General features: G+C 50.0%; 1 protein-coding gene across 7 annotated transcripts in view; it reads left to right on the forward strand.

Moving 5' to 3' along the window:
• NRXN2 (neurexin 2) overlaps nucleotides 1-22,412 on the forward strand; it is a 393,602-nt gene that overhangs the window by 9,869 nt on the left and 361,321 nt on the right. For 6 of the 7 annotated variants that reach the window (XM_056852311.1, XM_056852313.1, XM_056852316.1 and 3 more), the window contains exon 2: nucleotides 15,049-15,066. The exons of the other annotated variant lie outside the window; for it this stretch is intronic. In XM_056852311.1, coding sequence (XP_056708289.1) covers nucleotides 15,049-15,066 — 18 coding nt within the window. The remainder of the gene's footprint in view (nucleotides 1-15,048; nucleotides 15,067-22,412) is intronic. 7 annotated transcript variants of the gene reach the window in all.

Raw genomic sequence — 22,412 nt, forward strand, 5'->3', positions numbered from 1 at the left:
GGGCTGTTCACACTACAGGGCTATAAACCCTGTTAGGACCTGGGCTCCAGGGGCAGTATGTCAACAAGAAGAAGAGGGCTTAAAGTCTAATACATGACTTTTATGGGCTAGAGCTCAGTGCGGTGCCCCTGGACCTTTTCTTGGTATAGCTCAAGCAGACCAATATGGCTTCCCCTTTGCAGGGTGCCAAGAAAGTATTTTGAACTTTTGGCTGTGGTCTACACAATGGCTTGTTTTCTCCTGCGCATCGATCCTCTATGTAATTGTATTTTTTAATAAACACCTATTTATGCCCAATTATGTTACATCGAGGGATCAATTTCACAGGATGCAGAGAATTCTGTGAATGGAGCTCCCAGTGGATTTCCTCCCCACCCCCACTAAAAACCAAATGCACGTAAGCTGATGGCAGCACAAGGAGAAAGAGGGTTTAATCCTTTTCCCTGAGCCGTTTCCTCAACTTAAGCTATGGGCAGCCACTCCATGCCCCCAACATACTACCCATATTGATTCCTGCTCCCTAGGACTGTTTCAGGTCAGGAAAACAATTGAGGGGGAGGTTGGTTTCTTCCCTCCCCTTGCACTGTGATCCTGGTCCTAAGTAGGCACCACAATTGGGAAGAACTTCAGGCCCCCAGGCCTGATGTTCCCCACCCCTGGTTTATGGTGTATGAGGAGAGCATTGACTTGAGTGCAGTGCCTAACTTGTGAAGCAGTTACAAAAGAAAGTGCCTCTGGGCATATACAGGGTGCATTCCACTCTCTGTTGAGCAACCTTAACCAACCCTCACTATATTTGTATGGAGGGAGGGAAGCGGCTACCATGGCTGGGATGTAACATTAACACATTTGAGTCTCTGCATCCCTTCTTGTAGCATTGAAGCGGCATTTGTGAAGTGTGTGCTGAGAACTGTTGTCTTAAGGGTATGTGTCGTGTCTGTGGGTGTTCCGTTCTCATGTTCCCTGTTGCTGCAAGACCAGACATAAATGCAAAGATGCCCTTGACGCTTTGTCAAGGGTCTGTCACTTCTGATAGCTTTTTATCAGGTTTTAATTGGAGCTGGAAGTTAGCCCTGTCCCTTGTTTTCAATGCCAAGCCTGAGCCAAGGGACATGAGAGTTAATAACAGTGTCTCTGAGCTTGTGCTGAGTATCTTATCCTCACTGATAGAATCCTGATTTGCTGGATTTGAGTCTTGGTATATCTCCCTCCCTCCCTCCTTCCCTCTTTTGCATTTAAAACATCAGATCTTTTGTTGATCTACTAAAATACCCTGGAATTCCCTTTCCTGCCAGGATCGCATCAGTTCCCTTCCCCTCAACCTGCAATTTCATTCGTGGTTCCTTTAGCACAGGGATGGGGAACGTCCGGCCCGGGGGCCGTATGCGGGCCCAAGGACATTTTCAGTGGCCCTCGGGAGCTCCAGGGCCCAGCCGCGGAGGTGCAGCACAGCGTGGCCCTCCCCGAGGGTGTTCCTGGGGCCGCGGCGCCCTTTGGACCTCCTCTTGTGACTGTTGGTCAGCGAGAGGAGGGGGAGGGACGCTTCCCCCAAGGCTGCCCCCTACAGTCACGGCATGCAGGAACACCGTGGCACACTGTAAGCCTCTCTCGCCACCTGTCAAGCGGCAAGGGGGGGGCGGAGAGGCCGGCGACTCCCAGTGGCAGAACATGCGCTCGGGAGCCGATTGGGCTTGGAGGGCCTTTTGTGGGCTCGTGGGGAGGGGGGAGGGCGTGGAGGCTGGGGCCCGATCGCGCGGGGCTGCATGTGCTGCCATGTGTGTGTGTGTGTGTGTGTGTTGGGGGAGGCGGGGAGCCTGGGGCCTGGTTGCATGGGGCCGGCGTGTGTGTGTGTGGGGGGAAGGCTTTTCTCTTTTCCTCTTTTTCTGTCACTCTTTCTCCTTCCCCCCTCTCTCCCTTGTCTCTTTCTTTGTCTGTCTCCTTCTGTCCTTTTCTCCCTCTTCATTTCTCATTTTTCCTTCCTTCCTTCCTTCCCTGAGGATCGGCTGTGGGCTGCGCCCCCCTGGCGCCTCGTTTGCTCGGGGCCCACCGCTGTCTGACCTCCCGCCTGGGAGGGGGGAGGGAGGGGGGAGCGGGGGTGCCTTCCAGGCCTGCTCTGTGTGGCCTCCCCTGTGGTTGCCAACCTCCAGGTGGTGGCTGGAGACCTGGCAACCATGCCTCTCCCCCCCTGCTCCGGGAGATCTACACCTGGTTATGGCCCCCGAATGATGTTATAAATGAGCAAATGGCCTTTGGCAGGAAAAAGGTTCCCCACCCCTGCTTTATCGGCTCCTTTAACTGCATTGCTGCTGCTTGTTTCTACCTATCTTTTTCATGTGATCTTCTTTCTTTCCCCCCTCTCTTTCTCTCTCTCTCTGTCTGTCTCTCTCTGTCGCTCTGTTGCCCTGCCTTTGCAGCAGCCTTTCCCTTTCCCTTCCCCCTCCCACCATACCTATGGGCAGTGCCCAAGGGGTGCCTGCCTGCCTGCCCCCGTTAGCTCTGCTCCCCGTGATGGGCACGGCTGCTTTCCCTTTTTTCCAAGTTGCTTCCGTTGTCACAGGGGGCTGCGGGCCCAGCCAGCCTCGGCGTTCCCTGCAAGGACAGCCCAAGGTCAGCTGCCAAGCTAACTGCCAGGAGACAGTAGAGGAGGGGGTTGCGTCCTCTCTTCTCCCCCATGTAGCATCTCCCGGGAGCATGGCCCCAGCCTCTTGCTCACTCATGTGTCTGTTGGGCGCCGCCAGGCAGTGATAGGAGAGCTTTTTCAAGAACTTGGGGAAGGAAGGGACTAGGCAAGAGAGTAAGACCTGTGTGCTCCCCGTCCACAACCACCCTTTCTGGGCCACAGACATTAAAAGGCACAATCGGCTGCCCTCTCGGAAGGAATGTGTGCCACCTCTGCAGGCCAGGATTGATGCCCTCTTGTGGTTGCCACCGAGATCTGATTTTGGGTTTTGTCTGGGCTGTGTTGTGAGCTAAAAAGAAAGCAGAGGGGGAGTAAAAATATTTTTAAAGGGAAGGGGACAAAAAAAAAAAACCCTTCTCATATACACTGCGTCTGAATAAAATATGCGGTTGTGCATATTTCTGCCATCTCTTATTCTATTTCTAGGCACGGGGAAGGACTGCCACTCAGCCCCTCCTCCCCGTTCAGTTCCTTTCCAGGAATGCAGATAGAAATGGAAGGTGAGAGGACCTTACAGTGCAATCCTAAGGAGAGTTACTCCAATCCACACCCATTAATTTCAATGGGCAGACTACAGTAAATGTGCATCGGATTGCACTGTTAGTGTATCTGTTTCCTTTCTTGCTGGCAAGAGGGAGGAAGCCTGCAGCTCCCCCCCCCCCCGGGTATGTGGACTGTGGCCCATTCTTCTGGGAGAGAAGAGAAGCTTTATTCAAAGTCTGGTGGGGGGAGTTATACTACCCCCCATTGTCCTTTATCCTTTATAGCCGCCATCCTTTTATTTGTGGTTGCCAAGAGACAGGCTCACTCCAGCAACTTCCTCTGAGCCTCCCTCCCTGTTTGGTGCTTGAATAAAAGCCTAGGGGGGCATCAGGGGAATTCTTAGTGCCCCCAGTGGTTGGCAACGTTGTGCCGGACAGAGGGCTCTGCCTTTAGCAGTTTGCGTGACAGGCAGGCATTCCACAGGTTCAGCAATTGCATTGCCATTTTAAATCTCTTTCTGCGATGAAGCTGAGGGGGGGGGAGAGAGATAGTATGTCTCTCAGGGAGTCAGGGAGCCTTAACAACCCTGCCAGACCCCTAATCAGTCTTTCCCGTGGTCAACCAGAGAACATGGGCATTATAGAAGAAGGAGGAGGAGGAAGAGGTTTTTATATGCCAACTTTCTCTACCACTTAAGGAAGAATCAAACCAGCTTACAATCACCTTCCCTTCCCCTTCCCACAACAGACACCCTGTGAGGTAGGTGGGGCTGAGAGAGCTCTAAGACAGCTGTGAGTAGCCCAAAGTCACCCAGCTGGCTTCATGTGTAGGAGTGGGGAAACCAACCTGGTTCACCAGATTAGAGATTGCTGCTCATGCGGAGGAGTGAGGAATCAAACTCAGTTCTCCAGATTAGAGTGGACCACTCCAAACCACTGCTCTTAACCACTACACCACACTGGCTCTTATAGGAAGAGGCTATAGAGCAAGATTCCTAGTAAGTGAGCCAAGCCACTATCCAGTGTGTTTTTAACCTACCCTTCTTCCAAGGAGCTCAGGGTGGCCTAAATGGTTCTCCCTTCCTCACAACAACCCTGTGAGGTAGGTGAGGCTGGGAGAGAGTGACTGGCCCAGTAAGCTTCATGGAAGAGTGGGGATTTGAATTCGGGTCTCCCAGAGCCTAGTTTGATGCTCTTAACTATTACACCCAGCTCAAAAGAAAATCCAGTTCACAAATCTGCTAGTCTTTTGGACTGGGGAAGAGGGAGGACTCTACCCCTGCCGCTTATTCTCCTTGGCAAAACCTAACTAATGAGTCATATCAAGGGGGGGGGTGTTAAGGGGTACAGGTCCAAGCCTCCCAGGATCCTGTTTCTAATTGTGGCTGCCCCTGTAGCCTTAGCAGAGCCGACAAGATGGTGGTGGTGCTGGAGAGTTTCTCTTCGGCCTCTCTGAAAGGCTTTCCCCCTTGCCCTGCCTGCCTCTCTGGCCTGGCTGCTGTCCATGGTACTGATGCAAGCAGACAGCCAGTTTTCTGCCTTACAGCGGGTGGGGAAATAACACGGAGAGAAGAGCTACAAAATCTCTGCTCCCCTCCCTGTTAAATTACTACAATGCTGCATGTTGTGTTGCATTCATGATTGGCTATTAATTAAAACTATTTGGGTTTTATTTTGTCCCCGTCGTGCTGCGTGAACGTGCCCTCCTCCCCTTGACCTTCCCTTGAAACCAGCCCCCAGGATGCATTGGGGTTGTGTATTCTGGTGCAGACTGTGATCTGGCAGCTGAAATCTGAGCTTCTCTGGTGGTTTTGCAGCTCTGGGCCAGGTAATTCACCACCAGGGATAATGTGCATGCATACACACATCCCAGGGTGATTTACATTCTGTGAGTGTGCATGATGCTACTGGCTTTATTTACTATTGATGCGTTTCTGCATCCAGACCATCTTCAGGGGGCTGAGTGACTCCGTTCACTGCATTTTGGCTGTGCTCTGGTATCTCAATTGCCGCTGCCTTCCTTGGCTAGCTCAGGAAATGGACAAAACTCTTCATGCGCTAGCTTGTTTTTTAAAACGAGGGGTATTTATGACTCAGTGTAGTGGTTAGAGCAGGGGTATCAAACTCATTTAATACGAGGGCTAGATATGACATCAATATCACTTGGTCGGGCCGGGCCTTGTCTACCATAACATTTCATGCCAGGGACTGGAGATACAAATTGTACAGAAGACACAGGCAAAGCCAATTAATTATATTATTTTTGACTGGGGGGACTGGGGGGGTGGCCTCTGCTGGCGAGCCTGCAGTGGGCTTGCCAGCCCTGATCGAGAGTGTGTGTGGGGGGGTGCTGCCTCAGCTGTCTTGCAGGCCAGACAACAACTCTCAAGGGTCCGGATCCAGCCCGCGGGCCTTATGTTTGACACCCCTGGGTTAGATGGTTGAACTAGGCCCTTACTGGGTAACCTCAGGCAGCATGGTGTAGTGGTTAAGAGTGGCAGACTCTAATCTGCAGAACCAGGTTTGATTCCCCGGACCTCTCCACATAAGTGGCGGACATTAATCTGGTGAACCGGGTTGGTTTCCCCACTCCTGTACATGAAGCCTGCTGGGTGACCTTGGGCTGGTCACAGTTCTCTTCGAAACCCTCACCCACCATCCATCACCATCCTCCTTGCAGATCTCCCTGCCCTGGTGGCTGGCTCAGGTGCTCCCTTCCATTCCCTGTCCTTATGCTGCTTCATATCTGTGTGTGCTCATGAGCCGTGCCAGGTAACTTTACAGGTAACTGCCATGCTAGGGACCCTGAGCAGTAGCAGAGGAAAGTGTGTGTGTGTGGGGGGGGAGTGTAAGAGCACCCTTTGAAGGATGGGGGGGAAAGACCTGGGCTCAGATGGTTGGCAGCTGGAGAGGGTTGTCTAGTTCCCTGCTGAGGAGTTCAGGCTTCCTTTCTGCCTTCTAGCTCTGAGCAACGTCTGATGTTTGCAGCATCAAAGGAGTGCTGTCAGGTGAGGAACAGCTGGCAAAGGTTGGGCCAGGTTGGGGCTTGCTGGATGGGTTTTGCTCGATATCCAACTGTGATGCAGACCACCTCTTCTCCCCTTCCCACCCATTGTGGCAAGGTGGGTGAAGAAAAAAGAAGGGGTTTCTGTCTCTCTGCTTTACAGGTGGACTCCCCCCCCCCCGTTTAAAACAAGAAACGGGACTTTGCTTCAGTCTTCCCATCAAAGATATGTATGTGAGTGGTGGACCTCCATAATCAGAGGCAGTCAACCTCTGTGCTATGAGGCAACATCAGGGTTTATCAGTGGCTGCTTGCCATAGAGTCATTGGCATTTTAAAAATCATTTTATTCAATTTATACCCCGCTCTCTTAGAATCATAGAGTTGGAAGGGACCACCAGGGTCATCTAGTCCAACCCCCTGCACAATGCAGGAAATTCCAAACTACCTCCCCCCTCCACACCCCCAGTGACCCCAACTCCATGCCCAGAAGATGGCCAAGATGCCCTCCCTCTCATGATCTGCCTAAGGTCATAGAATCAGCATTGCTGACAGATGGCCATCTAGCCTCTGCTTAAAAACCTCCAGGGAAGGAGCGCTCACCACCTCCCGAGGAAGCCTGTTCCACTGAGGAACCGCTCTAACTGTTAGAGAGATCTTCCTAATGTCTAGATGGAAACTCTTTTGATTTAATTTGAACCTGTTGGTTCTGGTCTGACCTTCTGGAGCAACAGAAAACAACTCAGCACCATCCTCTATATGACAGCCCTTCAAGTACTTGAAGTACTTCCCAGCCAAGGCCGGACTCAGAGCTGCTAACAGTTATTAAAACAACCCAAGAACATAAAATTCAGCAACGTAATACGCTAAAATCAATAAAACTTATAATAAGCTATTAAAACCAAAGTTACACCTATTGGTGCCCATTAATAAGATATTGGGCCTCAGTGAGTCAGGAGTCAGGACCCCAACTTAATCCCATAAGATGAAACAAGGACAAAAAAGGGCGGGGGGAGGACAGCCATAATGTTCGCTGTCCTCAACCATAGGCCTGGTGGAACATCTTGGTCTTACAGGCCCTGCGGAACTTCGTCAGGTCCTCCAGGGCCCTGGGTCTCACTAAAAAGAGAGTTCCACAAGGCCAGGGCCTAGCTGAGGACAGCTGGACACTCTTCGGGCCGGGGACCGCTAGTAAGTTGTTAGCAGAGCTTTGAGCTCTCTTGGGGACGTACCAGGAGATCTGAATCCTGCATAGAGCAGGGGTCACTAGGGAAGAGGGAAGATAGTTGGGAATTTTCTGCGTTGTGCTGGGGGTTGGACTAGATGACCCTTGAGGTCCCTTCCAGTTCTGTGTTTCTAAGCTCCACATCTAGTGACAGTAAGCCTCCACCAGTGCAGAAGGGATCATCACTGGCCTCTGTGCCTTGACTGCTAATCCTCCAGGGCAACTGCTTGGCCACTGTGTGAGACAGGATGCTGGACTAGATGGACCACGGCTCTGAATCCAGCAGGGTTCTGTTTATGTTCTTACGTAGTGGGTGTGGTCAGCTGTGTGAAATTCTAAAAATTAAGGGTGTGTGAAGCTTCAATAATAAGGAAGGGACAGAAAGCCGCGTCCGTCGATATACCTAAGCGATGGGAATTAAAACATTAGCTTGAAAAAGAACCTGCCTCCCCGCCCAGCAGTGCTATAAAACCCCAAACTGCAAATTCAGCTCCCAGATGCGGCTGTGTGTTTGGATCAAGGGTGTCTCTGAGTGCACTCAGGGCAACTAATGGGGCCTCTGGAAAATTAGTCAAGGTGGTGACAGCGGGGGGTTTAAAGAGGCTTGCAAACAGGTCCGACCGAGGTTCGTAATCAGAATTTAAAATATGAATCCTGTTGGCCTGGAAGCATAAACCAATAAATCGAATGGATTAAGCCATTAATCACCAACAACACGTGTGAATTTTTAATTGTCCCTGGATAATAATGGCTGATAATAGCATTGCGCTCAGGATCCTTTTCTGCCATGATGTACCTCTGTTCTTGAGAAGAGAACACGATTTATTGCTGTTATATATCATGGAGGGAAGGGTGCTCGGTGCAAGCTCAGAAGCATTCTTGTTATTAGTGCACTGTGTTGTTGGGCCTTACTTGGTGGGCGCTGAAAAGGTTGTGCAGATCTGTGAAATGGACACAGCTTTTCATTGGAAAAGGGGGAAAAGTCTTTATTTATTGACTTACTTTATTTGGGCCTGCCTTTCTTTCTTGTGCCTGTAAGAGTTTTAAATGATATGTTTTAATTTTATACTGTTTATTAATTGTTGTTGGAAGCTGCCCTGAGCCTGGCCAGGAAAGGTAGGGGTAAAAGTCAAAACAAACAAACAAAACAATTCAAATAAGATTATATTTCATATATAAAAATATTGCCTATACTTTTTATAATCTGACATATATAAAGACAAGAAGGCCTCACTGACTCACTCACTTGTGGAGTATCAGCATTGTTAGGCTCATTGCCTATGATCAGAAATTTGATGCATGCATAATTCGAGACTACAAGACAAATTGAAAGTGGAGCAGGGGTGTGCTCAGAATGGCTAAGGTAATTCCAAGGGGCTAAAGTACTTCCAGGCCATCCAGAAAGCTGAAATTCACGTTTATCCAAGGAAGACTGGTTTCCGAAAGAATCAGAAAATGGCACCAACGCTCCATGAGTCCAAAGATGTGGCACAAAGCTCTCAGTAGCAGACACGGGTGACTGTTCTGGCACTCAGCCAATGTGGTATAGTGGTTAACAGCGGTGGCTTGGAGCGGTGGACTCTGATCTGGAGAACCAGGTTTGATTCCCACTCCTCCATATGAATGGTGGACGCTAATCTGGTGAACCGGGTTGGTTTCCCCACTCCTGCGCATGAAGCCAGCTGGGTGACCTTGGGCCAGTCACACTCTCTCAGCCCCACCTACCTCACAGGGTGTCTGTTGTGGGGAGGGGAAGGGAAGGTGATTGTAAGCTGGTTTGATTCTCTCTTAAGTGGTAGAGAAAGTCGGCATATAAAAACCAACTCTTCATCTTCTTCTTCAGCTAGCCAAGCTGCAGGTGGGCCTCTGGTGTTTCTGTTTTTTTTGGGGGGAGGGGTCTTTGCGTGAGATGTCCTCAGTGTGCTTACGTTCTCCTCTCCACTTGCTTGTCTTCTCCCTCTGGTGAAAGCCAGCATGGTGTAGTGGTTAAGAGTGGCAGGCTCTAATCTGGAGAATCGAGTTCGATTCCCCACTCCTCCACATGAAGCCAGCTGGGTGACCTTGGGCTAGTCACAGTTCTCTCCAAACTCTCTCAGCCCCACCTACCTCACAAGGTGCCTGTTGTGGCGGTGGCGGGGGGAGGGAAGGTGATTGAAAGCTACTATGAGGCTCCTTAAAGGGAGAGAAAAGCAGGGTATAAAAACCAACCCTTCTTCTTCTTCCAAGCAAGAGAGCATGCCAGTGAGTAGCCAGGGAGGGGGGCTGCTCCCAGGCAGGCACCCACCCACCAATTCTCTACTGTGTGGGAAATCAAGAGGAATGGGGGATGGCTGTAAAGAGGAGCAAAATTAACCTCTCCTCTCCCTGGGTGGCAGCGGGGATCAGGCCCAGCTGGGTCCCAGTCCCACTGCTGCCCGATGGGAGAAAAGGGCAAGTGAGCGAGCAAATTGGAGCTGCTACTTTTTTCGACCACCCCCTGTTGTTCTTGCGTTTTGCCCCTTTGACCACAGTCAATGCGTGGCAACAGCAGGACTCAAGTGTCACTTATTCAGGGGAAATTTGCGTTTGGTTTGCTGCACAGTTTTCTGCTCCGAATTCTCAAACATCATATATATGAGGATGCCCCCCACCCCAAATTCCAGGAGTACCTTGTGATTAATTAGGCATCCCCAGTGAATCACGGAGCTTCTGAGTCCCTCCCCCTGAAAACATAGCCGTGTTGCACTTTACTTGGAGGGGGTGGGTCAGCTCTTAAAGAGACTGCGTGTGCTTTTGCTGAGTATTCCTCCCCACCTTTCTTCTACCTTCCAACCTTTGCAGTCTTCTTCAGTATCTTCCTGCACATTTCATGAAGGTTTAACTCCCTATTTTGTGCTTTGCTTTGAGGGAAGGGGTTGGATGGCAAGGACAGACACGTGGGAGGGAGAAGCCAAAATAGGCATGGGGAGAGAAACCCGAAGTTAAGAGCTATGCATGGAATAGGGGGGAATTTGCATTGCTTTTGCCTCGAAGCAGTATTTAAATTCGTTCTAAAACAGGCTCCTAGAACTGCGGGGGAAGAACAAGGCCAGAGCGAAGTCACGTCTGATGGTCGCTAAAATCATGAATAATGCAAAGGAAGCCTCAAAGCAGTCCAGCAGGGACTGCGAGCTAAATACCCCTGCATAAATGGCCCAGGGATGCCTCCCCCCCAGAATTGCGTTATGGTGGATGCCCAATGTTGCTGACTGCTGATGCCAGTGCTATGCTTCAGTCTCTGTGGGAGAGGCTCTGGCAGCCAGAAGGATAAATGCATACTTGAGAAAAACAAGATTCCTTTCCTACTGGAGCCCTCTAGGAGAAAAGAAAAGATCAGCAGTTTCAAGAAGGGTGTAGGGCAGTGGTTTGCAAAATTTCGGGCCACCGCCCCCTTGGTTCCACAAACTCAACTCCAGCGCCCCCTACCCTATACAACAACACAGTTGAAGGGGCCCACCTCTAGCGCTCCCTGCTGCCCCCTTGCCTCTTAGTGCCCCGCTAGGTAATCCCACCGCCCCCAGGGGGGGGGTACTACCCACTTTGGGAACCACTGGTGTATGGCAACGAGGGCAGAGCATCATCTCTCTGGCTTTGCCCATAACAGTGAGGGGATGGGTTGTCATGATGCATACCTATTCTCTTCAGGATCAGAGGAGCATGCCTATTATATTAGGTGCCGTGGAACCGAGGCAGGACAATGCTGCTGCAGGCACCTGGTTGGACCACTGTGTGAACAGACTGCTGGACTTGATGGGCCTTGGTCTGATCCAGCATGGCCTTTCTTATGTTCTTAAGTTCTTATGGTGGTGGAAGCTATCTGGAGCATGCATGGACTTTGTGTGGGTACACATGTTGCCCCCTGCTTTTGGTGACTGAGAACAGGGACAATTGGGCATGGTGGGTAGTGAGATGGAGCTGCTCTGTCAGAGCCAGAAAGCATCCATCCATCCTATGAGTCTCCTCAGGAGGGAGAAATGAGCTCCAGATGGGTGAGTGAAGGAGACCTGAGGCCAATTCCTGCTCCTGGCAGTCTTGTAAACCACTGAATGGATCCTGTTGAGCGTGAGATATTGGACACAGAGCTCCCTTCGCCCCTCACCCAACGCCTCTTCAGCCTCAAAGCAAGCCCTGGCCATTGAAGGCGTGCATCCGCACACTGTTATCTAGCACTAAGCTCCATGGCACCATGAGAACACACCTCACACTTCAGCTTTTGGAAGGGGGTCTTTGAGGGGAAGGGGTTATTTTGGTTTAAATTTATGGTTTTGTACTTCAAGGGCCTCCTGTTAGCTGGAACCTTCTCCTGCCCTCTCCCTAGTGCTGTTCGGGCACCCGATCCATCCCCAGTTTAGAAATTAGGGGGAATTATGTGCTTATCTCATATTCGCTCGGCAATTGATTCAGTCACTGGAATACCAATGTTGTTAGCATACTTCCCAGTGAGTTTGCAGTATAGTGCAGCTCTCGTCCAAAGACTCCCCAGTTTCTAGAAGTATCTGAACAAGGTAACAACCCTCACAAAATGGAGGGACTTGGAGCTTTCCCACAAAATAACTAAGTTGTTCCCACAGTTTCTGGGGAGATGGTGAGCTCCCCTTCACTGGCAGTCTCCAAGCAGTGGCTGGATGAACATTTGTCAGGGATGCTTTAGGCCAGGGGTCCTCAAACTACGGCCCACGGGCCGGATCCGGCCCCCGGAGGGCTTTTGTCTGGCCCGGGGACCGAGAAAGCCAGTCCCCCCTTGCCCCCTTCCCCAGACCTTTTCTGGGCTTATTGGCCGCGTGCGCCCAGCCGGAAGCCTCCCTCCCGCCCCAGTCGCCCCCTTCCCTGCACCCTCTCCAGCCCAAAACCCCCTTTCCTGGGCGCACGAGGCGTCTTGCCGCCTCACGCGCCGACCAGTCGCCCCCTTCGCCCTCCCTCCCCGTCCCAAAACCCCCTTTCCTGGGCGCACGAGGCGTCTTGCCGCCTCGCGCACCACCCAGTCGCCCCCTTCGCCCTCTCCCTCCCTGGTCCAAAAACCCCTTTCCTGGGCCCGGTCGCCCCCTTCTCTTCCGCAGCACGCCCCACCGGGAGACTTCTCCCATTGCCTAGCTTTGTGGCCTGGCTGGGCCTGGCCTCCTTGAGCTCCATGCAGCTGCGCCTGGTCCTTCGGACCCTCCACGATGCAGACCAACGTGGCCTTGGCGTTCCTGTTTTGGCCGCAGTCAGGCAGCGTTCTCACAGCTCGGGGCTCTCTCTCCTCCCGTGGGTATCCTTGTGGCCTGGAGGTAATTGTAGGGGCCCTGGGGATTGGGGGGGGGCTGGGCATATCTCCAGGGAGAAGAAGTAAAAGACTTGTGGCCATTTATGCACGGGAGGTTTTGCCTTGGATTTGCCGCTCTCCAGATGCACATTTTCCCCATCCGAATTCTCAGAACTCAAAAGTAAGCTCACCCCACCCCCGGGCAGAGTTTGGAGAATTTGGATGGGGAAAATGTGCATCTGGAGAGCGGCAAATCCAAGGCAAAACCTCCCGTGCATAAATGGCCTTGGTTTTTACATGCCAACTTTCTCTACCACTAAAGGGAGACTCAAATTGCCTTACAATCCCCTTCCCATACCCTCCCACAACAGATGCCCTGTGAGGCAGGTGGGGCTGAGAGAGTTCTAACAGAGCTGTAACTTGCCCAAGGTCAGCCAGCTGGCTTCGTGTGTAGGGGTGGGGAAACCAACCAGGTTCACCAGATTAGCCTCCGCTTCTCACGTGGAGGAGTGGGGAATCAAACCCGGTTCTCTAGATCAGAGTCCACCGCTCCAAACCGCCACTCTTAACCACTACATTGGTAAGGCGCAGGCACTTGCCGTGGACTCCAGCTTCTTTATTCCCCATTAACTCGCCTCTGTGCGTGCGGAGAGTGCAAGGGAGGCCGGGGCAGGGGTGAGGCTGCGTCTGCCGAGGGAAGGCCTAGCCCCAGCCGCAGAGCGAAGGTGGAAGGTCCGGGCTCTGGAGGAGGATGCTTTTCCGGAGAGCCCCCTTGCGCCGCCGCCTCCTCCCCCGCACACGCGGGGAATTTGTTCATATTTTTTTCAAACTATAGTCCGGCCCCCAACAGTGTTTGAGGGACAGTGAACTGGCCCCGTTTTAAAAGTTTGAGGACCCCTGCTTTAGGCTGATCCTGCATTGAGCAGGGGGTTGGACTAGATGGCCTGTATGGCCCCTTCCAGCTCTGTGATTCTATGAAGTTTGTCACACTTTTAGTCTCAGGCTTGGAGTACGCATGTAGCTGAATGTGTGTGCTGAGGTGGTAGAAAGGACTGAACTGCTACACACTGCAGGGGGGGTGATTATATATATTTTTTCAAAAGTACGCACGTTAATAATTCCTAAAATGGCAAATAAGAACAGGATATGATGGGCTGGAGTACAGTTTTTTTCTCCAAGACGTGTGTTAATTTTTGTTTGTGTTTGTGATGAAGTTTTTACTTGGGGGAGCATCAAAAGCGAGAATTCCCCCCCTACCATCTGTGGTAGAGCCCATGCAGTCAGAATTAATACCACCTCACTGTACTGCATGACCTCAGACACTGTGATTACTGTGTTTTGAAGGATCTGTGTCCCTCCAAACAGGGAGCTCAAAGTGGGCCTGCAATCACTCAAGGCCCTCTCGGAGAGCCCAGCCCAACACACACTGATTACTAGAGAAGACTAAAAGGGAAACATTCGTAAGCCCTGAAAATGGAGCTGTGGAGGGATCTGTGTGTGTGTGTGGGGGGGGGGGGAAGATGCTCCATATAATTATGATCCTGAAATTGTTATACGCATAACCCAAACTTTCCTGAGTGCAGTGTAGTGGTTAAGAACAGTGGTTTGGAGTGGTGGAGTCTGATCTGGAGAACTGGGTTTGTTTCCCCACTGGGTTTGTTTCTCCACATGAAGCCAGCTGGGTGACCTTGGGCTAGTCACAGCTCTCTCAGCCCCACCTACCTCACAGGGTGTCTGTTGTGGGGAGGGGAAGGGAAGGTGATTGTAAGCCAGTTTGATTCTTCCTTAAGTGGTAGAGAAAGTCAGCATAAAACCAACTTCTCTTCTTCTTCTGGTGCTTATGTTGAAGGGTCCCGGTGCTCTGTCTCCACCATTTTTCCTCTCCTATATCCAGTTCTTGTGTGTGTGTGCGCACACACATTGCTCTGGTGGGTGCTTTGTGGTACACATGGATGCTTGCATACTATGATGAAAACCCAACTTAAGCTCCCAGTTACCTGAGGTATGGTCTGGTGCATGGCTCAGTCATGGTGAACATGGCCCCTTGGGGTGGTTTTAGAGATGCCTCCAGGATACTGTTGTACATGTGTGCAGCTGAGAAGCATGCAAGTGCACCACAAGAGGCTTCAGTACCATCATGAAACAGGACAAGCAGACCCAGCACATACAGCGTGCAGGTGGGACAGTTTAGGGTGTCGCAGACTTGGGACAACTGCCCCAATTCACATCCCACAAGGCAGTGGCTTCATCCTGCCTTATGTTAAGACTGCCTTTGCCATACAATTCTCTCTCTCTCCCCACCCCCCTGTCCCATTGTCTGTTTGCCAGATGATACCCCTCAGCATTACTGACTTTCTCTTTCTTTCTTCCCCAACTATGTCTTGCTGGATCCCTGTAGAAGAATTCACGATGGAAGGTGAGTATACCTTGTCCCTTTGCACTTTGACGCCGGTGCTTTGGATGGTTTCTGAGGGTGGGGTTTGCTGTGGGGTCTGCAGAGGTTGCTGTGAGTAGCAAATACTTGTCTCATGGAATGGGGGGTGCTGTTTTGTTGCCCTCTCCACGTAGGGCCTGATGTGTGCTCCGCAGTATGCAAGGGGCATCATTCTCTTTGGGGAATGTCCTTTCATTTTGTGTATTGTATTGGGGACCGGGAGGTGTCTCTGTGGATACTTCCTTTGGGGCAGCTGAGATTTTGGGGGGTGTCTTCATGCAGATGAGTGGGGCATTTAATGCCCCAAATCTTACTCTTAAAAAACACACACCAGGGTTTGGAAGTGCTGTGACAGAAGAGGGAAAGGTGTGGAAAACATCCAGCAACATTACCTCCTCCACCACTTTGATAAATATCTCCAGTCCTTCCAATTGCGAGCTAAGGTGGGGACCAGGAGATGGCTGTTTACCATAGCTGTGAGTCAGCAACTTTTCCCTGTACTGCCAAATCAGTTGGTGGCCTTTTTTGGGGTGGGGGGTACATTGCTTGTCAGTTGCATAAAGGGGATAGAGGCCAGGGGTCTCTTTTAAAGGGCCAAAATGTCTCTCTCCTCCTACTCCATCTAGAATAACCCAGTGCTCCAGGGGAAGAGTGGTTGGGGCAGACCCTCCTGTTCATTTCTGTCCCCAATCACTCGCAGGGTTCGGTTTGTTTCACTTGGGAAAGGCAGCCTTGGTGTGACCTCAACAGACAGCTCCCTCTCTGCCAGTTGGTGGTCCTCTCCAGTGTACCGTCTTCTCAGAAAAGACATAAACTGTGCGCTTTGAGAAGCTGGAGGTGGGGAGTGTCCGTTGTTTCCCTGCAGAATTCACTTTGGAAGGCAATGTATGCGTGTGTATTCATACATGCAGGACTGGCCTTCCTGATAATTTTTTTCCCACATTTAAGGTGTGTGTGTGTGTGTGTGTGTGTGTGTGTGTGTGTGTGTGTAAAGTGCCGTCAAGTCGCAGCCGACTTATGGCGACCCCTTTTTGGGGTTTTCATGGCAAGAGACTAACAGAGGTGGTTTGCCAGTGCCTTCCTCTGCACAGCAACCCTGGTATTCCTTGGTCAGGTCCCCCATCCAAATACTAACCAGGGCTGACCCTGCTTAGCTTCTGAGATCTGACGAGATCAGGATAGGTAACAACCATTAAAATACATAAAAGCATCAAACATCAATAAAAAATCAGCAACTTCAATAAGACATCATAATACAATCATAAACAGGTAACCTTAAAATTACCCAGGTGCCACCATGTGACAGAATTTCAGCAGGCCAACCCCCCCACAGATGCCAAGAGTGAGGGGGAGGGATGGGGAGGCCAGTAATGTTGGATCCACTTGCTGCTGCCCTCATTTATAGGCCTGGCAGAATAGCCCCGTTGAACTCCTTAAGATTCCGCAGGGCCCTGATGTCACCAGGAAGACTATTCCACCAGGCTGGGTCCGGGGCCGAAAAAGCCCTGGCCCTTGTTGAGGGCAGCCACACATTCTTCGGGCCAGGGATTGCTGTTGGTAGAGCATAAGAATCCGCATGAAGTGGTTGCATTAGGGAGCAGATTCCAGAGAGGAACCCATTTTCCTGCCTCCAGCCTCCATCTGGTTGTCATTAAGATAAGAGAACTCCAGAGATGGAATAGCATGAGTGATTTTGACTCAGTGCTGCTGATGTGAAAATATCTAGGGCTAGTGTGTGTGTGTGTGTGTGTGTGTGTGTGTGTGTGTGTGTGTGTGTGTGGCAGTTATATAGCTGACTGGTCAAAAAGGCACATTTGGGATCACCTCCAATGAGGAAGTGAGTATCTTTCCCCTGTTTTGAAATATTTTCTTAGTCACAAGAAACAGTAAGCGCTGCAGAAAATACAGGAGTCATGCAGTTGATGCATGGGGTGAGGTGGGGGCTGCTTCTTACCTCCATGAGCCTAAGTTTCAAAAACTTCCTCCGTACCCTGATCTTTAGGTTCCAGCTGTGCCCCAGTCCCTCTTCAAAGGAGCATCTGAGCATCTTGGCCAGTTTTTTTTTTGGGGGGGGGGGAGAAAGGAGAGACTTTTGGAGGGTGGTGGGGATAGAGCATAGTGCCCCAGTTGTGATGTGCCCGTACACATTGGTGGGCGTGAGAAACATTACACTGTAACTGATGGTCTGTAAGGATTTTGTGAACAGCAATTGAGCATTCCCTGTGGATTTTCGGGTTCGCTATAACATTTTCTACAGCTGTTCTTCTGCAGTATTAATTCCATAGGTACCTCTTGAAACTCAGAGCACTGCAAGCAAATGCTGAGGCTGTGTGACATGGGTGTGTGTGTGTGATAGGCCACTTCAGTGCCGCGCCCATTTAAACCAATGGTCTTTGCTTTGGAAGAACTTTGGAAAACTCGCAGTTTTGTGAGAGTGATAAAAATGCATGGAACGGATTATCTCGTTTGGTCACAGAAGAATAATTCACAGTGCTCTTTGGCTGGTAGATGCGACAGTTAAACAGGGAGATGATCCCAGCACCAGATGGGACCTGCCTAGAGGCAACATCCTGTGTCCCCAGATGCTCGGCTGAGTGTGTTTCTTTCTTGCACACTCGGGCACATCATCGGAGCTGCTCCCAGCCCACAGCCATCGTTTTCCTTCTGATTACAAGAAATGGCTAGTAGAGAGCAAAGGATGACTGGGTAATGTGTTTGTGTAGGGCAGTGGTCTCAAACTCATCTTGGCCCTAAGATGGGTAGTGGAACCTCCACTCCAAGGATGGAAACCCTGTGGATCAACCATTTTTTCCCCTTCTGCTTTGAAGCCTGCACATTTACTCACTGTGGCCTGCTGCTTGTGGGCATGTTCAGACTAAGGGCAACATGTCCCCTGCCACTCCTTGCATGCTCATGTTGAGGAGAAGCAGCATGGCACACTGGTAGGTTGAGATCTCCCCTAAATGCCATCTACTCTTTTCTCTCTTTCTTTCTACCCAGCACACCCCCAGCCCCTGCCCGCCCCAATCAGTCTCCATGTTTGCCCTGTGGCTTGGCTGGGTTCCTGCCCCAGTCGCCATAGGTCTAGTCCTTAGCTTCTTCTTCATGATGGTTCATTTCCTAGTTCACACTCAGCTTGCGTTTCTTGTCCCCGGATTCTTGATCAGCTATCCATGGTCCTGCCCCCCCCAGCGCTTGTGAGGTGACAACACTGTCCCCTCTTCTTTTTGTCACATGACTATGATGTCATGTGACTTCCTGCTTCATGCTTGCAGCACAGTGGGCCCCATGCTGTGGTTCTAGGTCAGGAAAGGGTGATTACTGGCGGTGCAGAAGATTACTGAAGGCAGTGTTCTGCAAGCAGAGATGCTCATCCCTGACCACTGCTGGGAATCCCGCCGCACCGTCACTCAGCCTGACATTTTGTGCTTTTGAAGTGGAAAATAATTTCCGCAGTTCACTGTTGTATCTGCGTGTGGCTGGGCATGCTCTTGTGCTGGACAGCTGGCTCAACATGTGCCCTTTTCGCTCTCCTAGTACTCAGAGATGTTGAGTTACGCATGTTCCAAACACCAAGTTCCTATTCAGTGAGGAAGTACCCTAAGACATTGAAATAAATAAATAAATAAAAGTAGTAGAAGAAGGAAAGTTGGTTTTTATAGGCTGAATTTCTCTACCACTTAAGGAAGAATAAAACCGGCTTAAAATCACCTTCCCTTCCCCTCCCCACAACAGACACCCTGTGAGGTAGATGAGGCTGAGAGAGCGTGACTAGCCCAAGGTCACCCAGCTAGCTTCATTTGTAGGAGTGGGGAAACCAACCCGGTTCTCCAGATTAGCATCCGCTGGTCATGTGGAGGAGTGGGGAAACCAACCCGGTTCTCCAGATTAGAGTGGAGGAGTGAGGAATCAAACCCGGTTCTCCAGATCAGAGTCCACCGCTCCAAACCACCGCTGTTAACCACTACACCCTCCTTTCTCTCAGGCATCCCAAGATCCAAGGTGCGTAGCAACAATTTAAACACAAAACTATTTTATAAGGCAAATTTTAAAATACACGTCAAAAAAGACTAGCAACCACTTGTGCCTATCCAGCAGAGTATTCCCCCAACGTCCCCCTATTTAGAAAGAGAGACATACCACTGCCCCAGGGTCAAACTTGTGCATTAATCCAGTGTCTTTGGCTATGCTTGTATCAAATTTCAGCAGCTTTAGCTGGTGGGAATACCCCCATGTATCCAAAGCACACTTACTTAGAGGTTGACAGTCTTCTTGTGGGCATGATGAACACCTCAATCTGGCATTTCAAGAGGCAGCCTTGTGCATCTACCCAGAAGTAGGTTTAGTATCGAGCAAGTGCTACAACTGCTGTTTGTCTCCTTTAATTATTTCTGTGTTCTTTGCACATCTGCGGACATAAGTTGTTTGGAATAAACACATCTGTTTATTCTGGTGGTTCATTTAGAGAAGGTTGCGGCTGTGGCCTGAGAATCTGGAGAGAGCTTCAAAGGTTGAACTATGAACTGAACAACATAACAAAATAATTACATTTATTTCTAGGTGTACACAGTAAAATTGTTAAAAACACAGGCTACGTATAAATATCAGTTATAAAATTCTTATGCACAGTTGATACAACAATGTAAATGACCAATGCTTAGCCAGATACGTTTTGGCCTGAATAGGCCTTCCTCACTGATCATAGATAAAATTATAAAAACACATCCAAAAATAAACCTATGAAATATTTTTATTTTGAAAATAGAAAACCATAAGAAGAGGGAGACACAAAAAGAAAGCCAAATTAATTTTACTCATATGATAACTATAAAAAATTTTTTTAAAAAAAATAATTGGATGTAAGATGCCATATAATACTTAATATTTTGTGTGGCTTGATGTGAATTCTTAACCCAGATTGTGGGTCTTGCCACATGGACAGTTGCTCTGAGACTCTGGAGAGCCACAACTAGTCAGAATACACAATAATGAGCAAGATGGAGTAATGACGAAACTGCTGTTTGTTTCTATGAGTCCCAGATGTTGCCTCCAGAGCAGGTGGAGCTGCTTTCCTGTCAACCTATTTAAGCCTTGGGCGGGGAGGGGAAGCTTGCTGGATCAACCAGTCCACCAGGCGTAAGTCTAGCATTTCCTGCTCCTGCTCCCCGAGCCTGGCCAGCCTCAAGGCCAAAGCTCTGGCACCCCTAGAGGAGACCTGACTGACGCTGCCTGCACAGTACAGGGCACACAGAATTTGGAGAGCAGCTGAGAGTCTGTTAAAAAGTGGTGGGGAAAGAAGAAAGCCTATTGAACACACATGAACACATGAAGCTGCCTTATACTGAATCAGACCCTCGGTCCATCAAAGTCAGTATTGTCTACTCAGTCTGGCAGTGGCTCTCCAAGGTCTCAGGCAGGGGTCTTTCACATCACCTGCTTGCCTGGTTCCTTTAACGGGAGATACCGGGGATTGAACCTGGGACCTTCTGCATGCCAAGCAGATGCTCTACCACTGACCCACAGCCCCTCCCTCTGGCCCCTTAGAGCTTAGAGAATCCCGAAATGTACTGGTTTGGGAGATTTGCTGGGATTTCCAAATTGTTCCCTTCAAGGAACCCCAGCTTATATGTGTGTACATAAGTCACAATACAAGGAGGAGAATTTCGGAAAAGCTACTAATGTTTTCACATTTCTGACAGTTCCTAGCCGGTTTTGTTAAATGCTGACATTTCCCAATAAAAGTGGAAATGAGGGAAAGTCATTTATTGCTCAAATAAAGCAGGAGTCCAGTGGACTCTGGTTTTATTTTACTGCTATGAACTAAGATAGCTCCCCACTTGGAATTATCATTTATTGTAGAGTTATGCTGATGAATGCGAAAAACAGTTGGATTGAAAGATCTGTTTTCATAAATCACCAGTTCACATCAGAATTTTCTGACCTTTCCCACTAGTTTCCCAAAATATTAAGAATGGCCAGTATATAGCAACATTCACCAATGTTTGGGCATTTACCATGGCTTTTATACGTAGCATATGAGTGGGTGCAGGCTGTTCTTTGTGCCTCCACTCCCTCTGTGTTCCTTTCTGCTCCTGGCAATTTCCTGGCCTTGTCCACAATCGATGATTATGACAAAAATCCTGAAGGTCAAATGAGATGCTCAAGAATGTCTCTCGCAACTGCAGAGTGAATCGGGGGGAGGGGGGGCGGTAGGGGAGTGGGGGGGATCATGCTCTTGCCTATCCAAGAGAGGCTGGAGAAAATCAAAACTTTGATACGATGGACATATTAAACTTCCTTCCAGCAATGTCACACTGTTTGGTTCCTCTAGCCCAGAACTGCCTACTCTGGTCACTTACATAAGCACATATTTCTCCCCCTGCCTTCCCACACCCTTGTGGTGCTTTCATGCAGTGCTTGGGTTTTCCTCATCATTTCTGCAATCCTTTGCTGTGATGTTTTGAAAAAGATTGCAGTAATGCCAGGGTGGCGTGGGTGTGGGCAGAAAGACAGGAAGGCCTAGAGAGCCGGCGTGTAATGGTTAAGAGCGGTGGTTTGGAGTGGTGGACTCTGATCAGGAGAACCAGGTTTGATTCCCCACTTCTCCACATGAGTGGCGGAGGCTAATCTGGCGAACTGGATTTGTTCCCCTACTCCTACACATGAAGCCACCTGAGTGACCTTGGGCTAGTCACACTCTCTCAGTCTCTCCTATCTCACAGGGTGTCTGTTGTGGGGAGGGGAAGGGAAGGTGATTGTAAGCCAGTCTGATTCTTTCTCTTCCTCTTCCTCCTCACAGTCCTGCCCACATTGGCACCATTTTCACCTCCCCAGTCTCTGTTGTGACTGTTCAGATCCCCCCTTCCCATGCACAACCAGGGGGGCTTTGAAGTTTTTAAAATCTGTAACTGATGTAGTGATTGTATCCTGATAATCAGTATATCAATATGTCACTTATAAGTTTTTTAAAAAAATCCTAAGGAGTCTTCCTCTCCTGGTGGCATGGCAGCCATGGGGAACATGCCAGGAACATGTCATGTGGAAGCCCCATTGCTGACGTGCTGCGTCACAGCTGCAGCGGCACTGGAGCTTCTGCAGGTGAACGTGGCCATGTGGAAAAAGATCTCTGACTGTCAGTGGCTGTCAGTTCAGTTCAAGGTGTTAGGCAGGGAGAGGTCTTCCCTAACACCTGCGATGTGAGATCCTGTAACTGGAGACCCCAGGGATTGAACTGGGAGTCTTCAACATGCAGCGCACATTCTCCCCCACTGAGCAGGGAGCATCTTGTGTTCACGGTGCCGTGTCTGGAAGAACTGGAATTGCAAAGC

This window comes from Euleptes europaea, chromosome 7 (genome assembly GCF_029931775.1).
Source record: "Euleptes europaea isolate rEulEur1 chromosome 7, rEulEur1.hap1, whole genome shotgun sequence".
NCBI lineage: Eukaryota > Metazoa > Chordata > Lepidosauria > Squamata > Sphaerodactylidae > Euleptes > Euleptes europaea.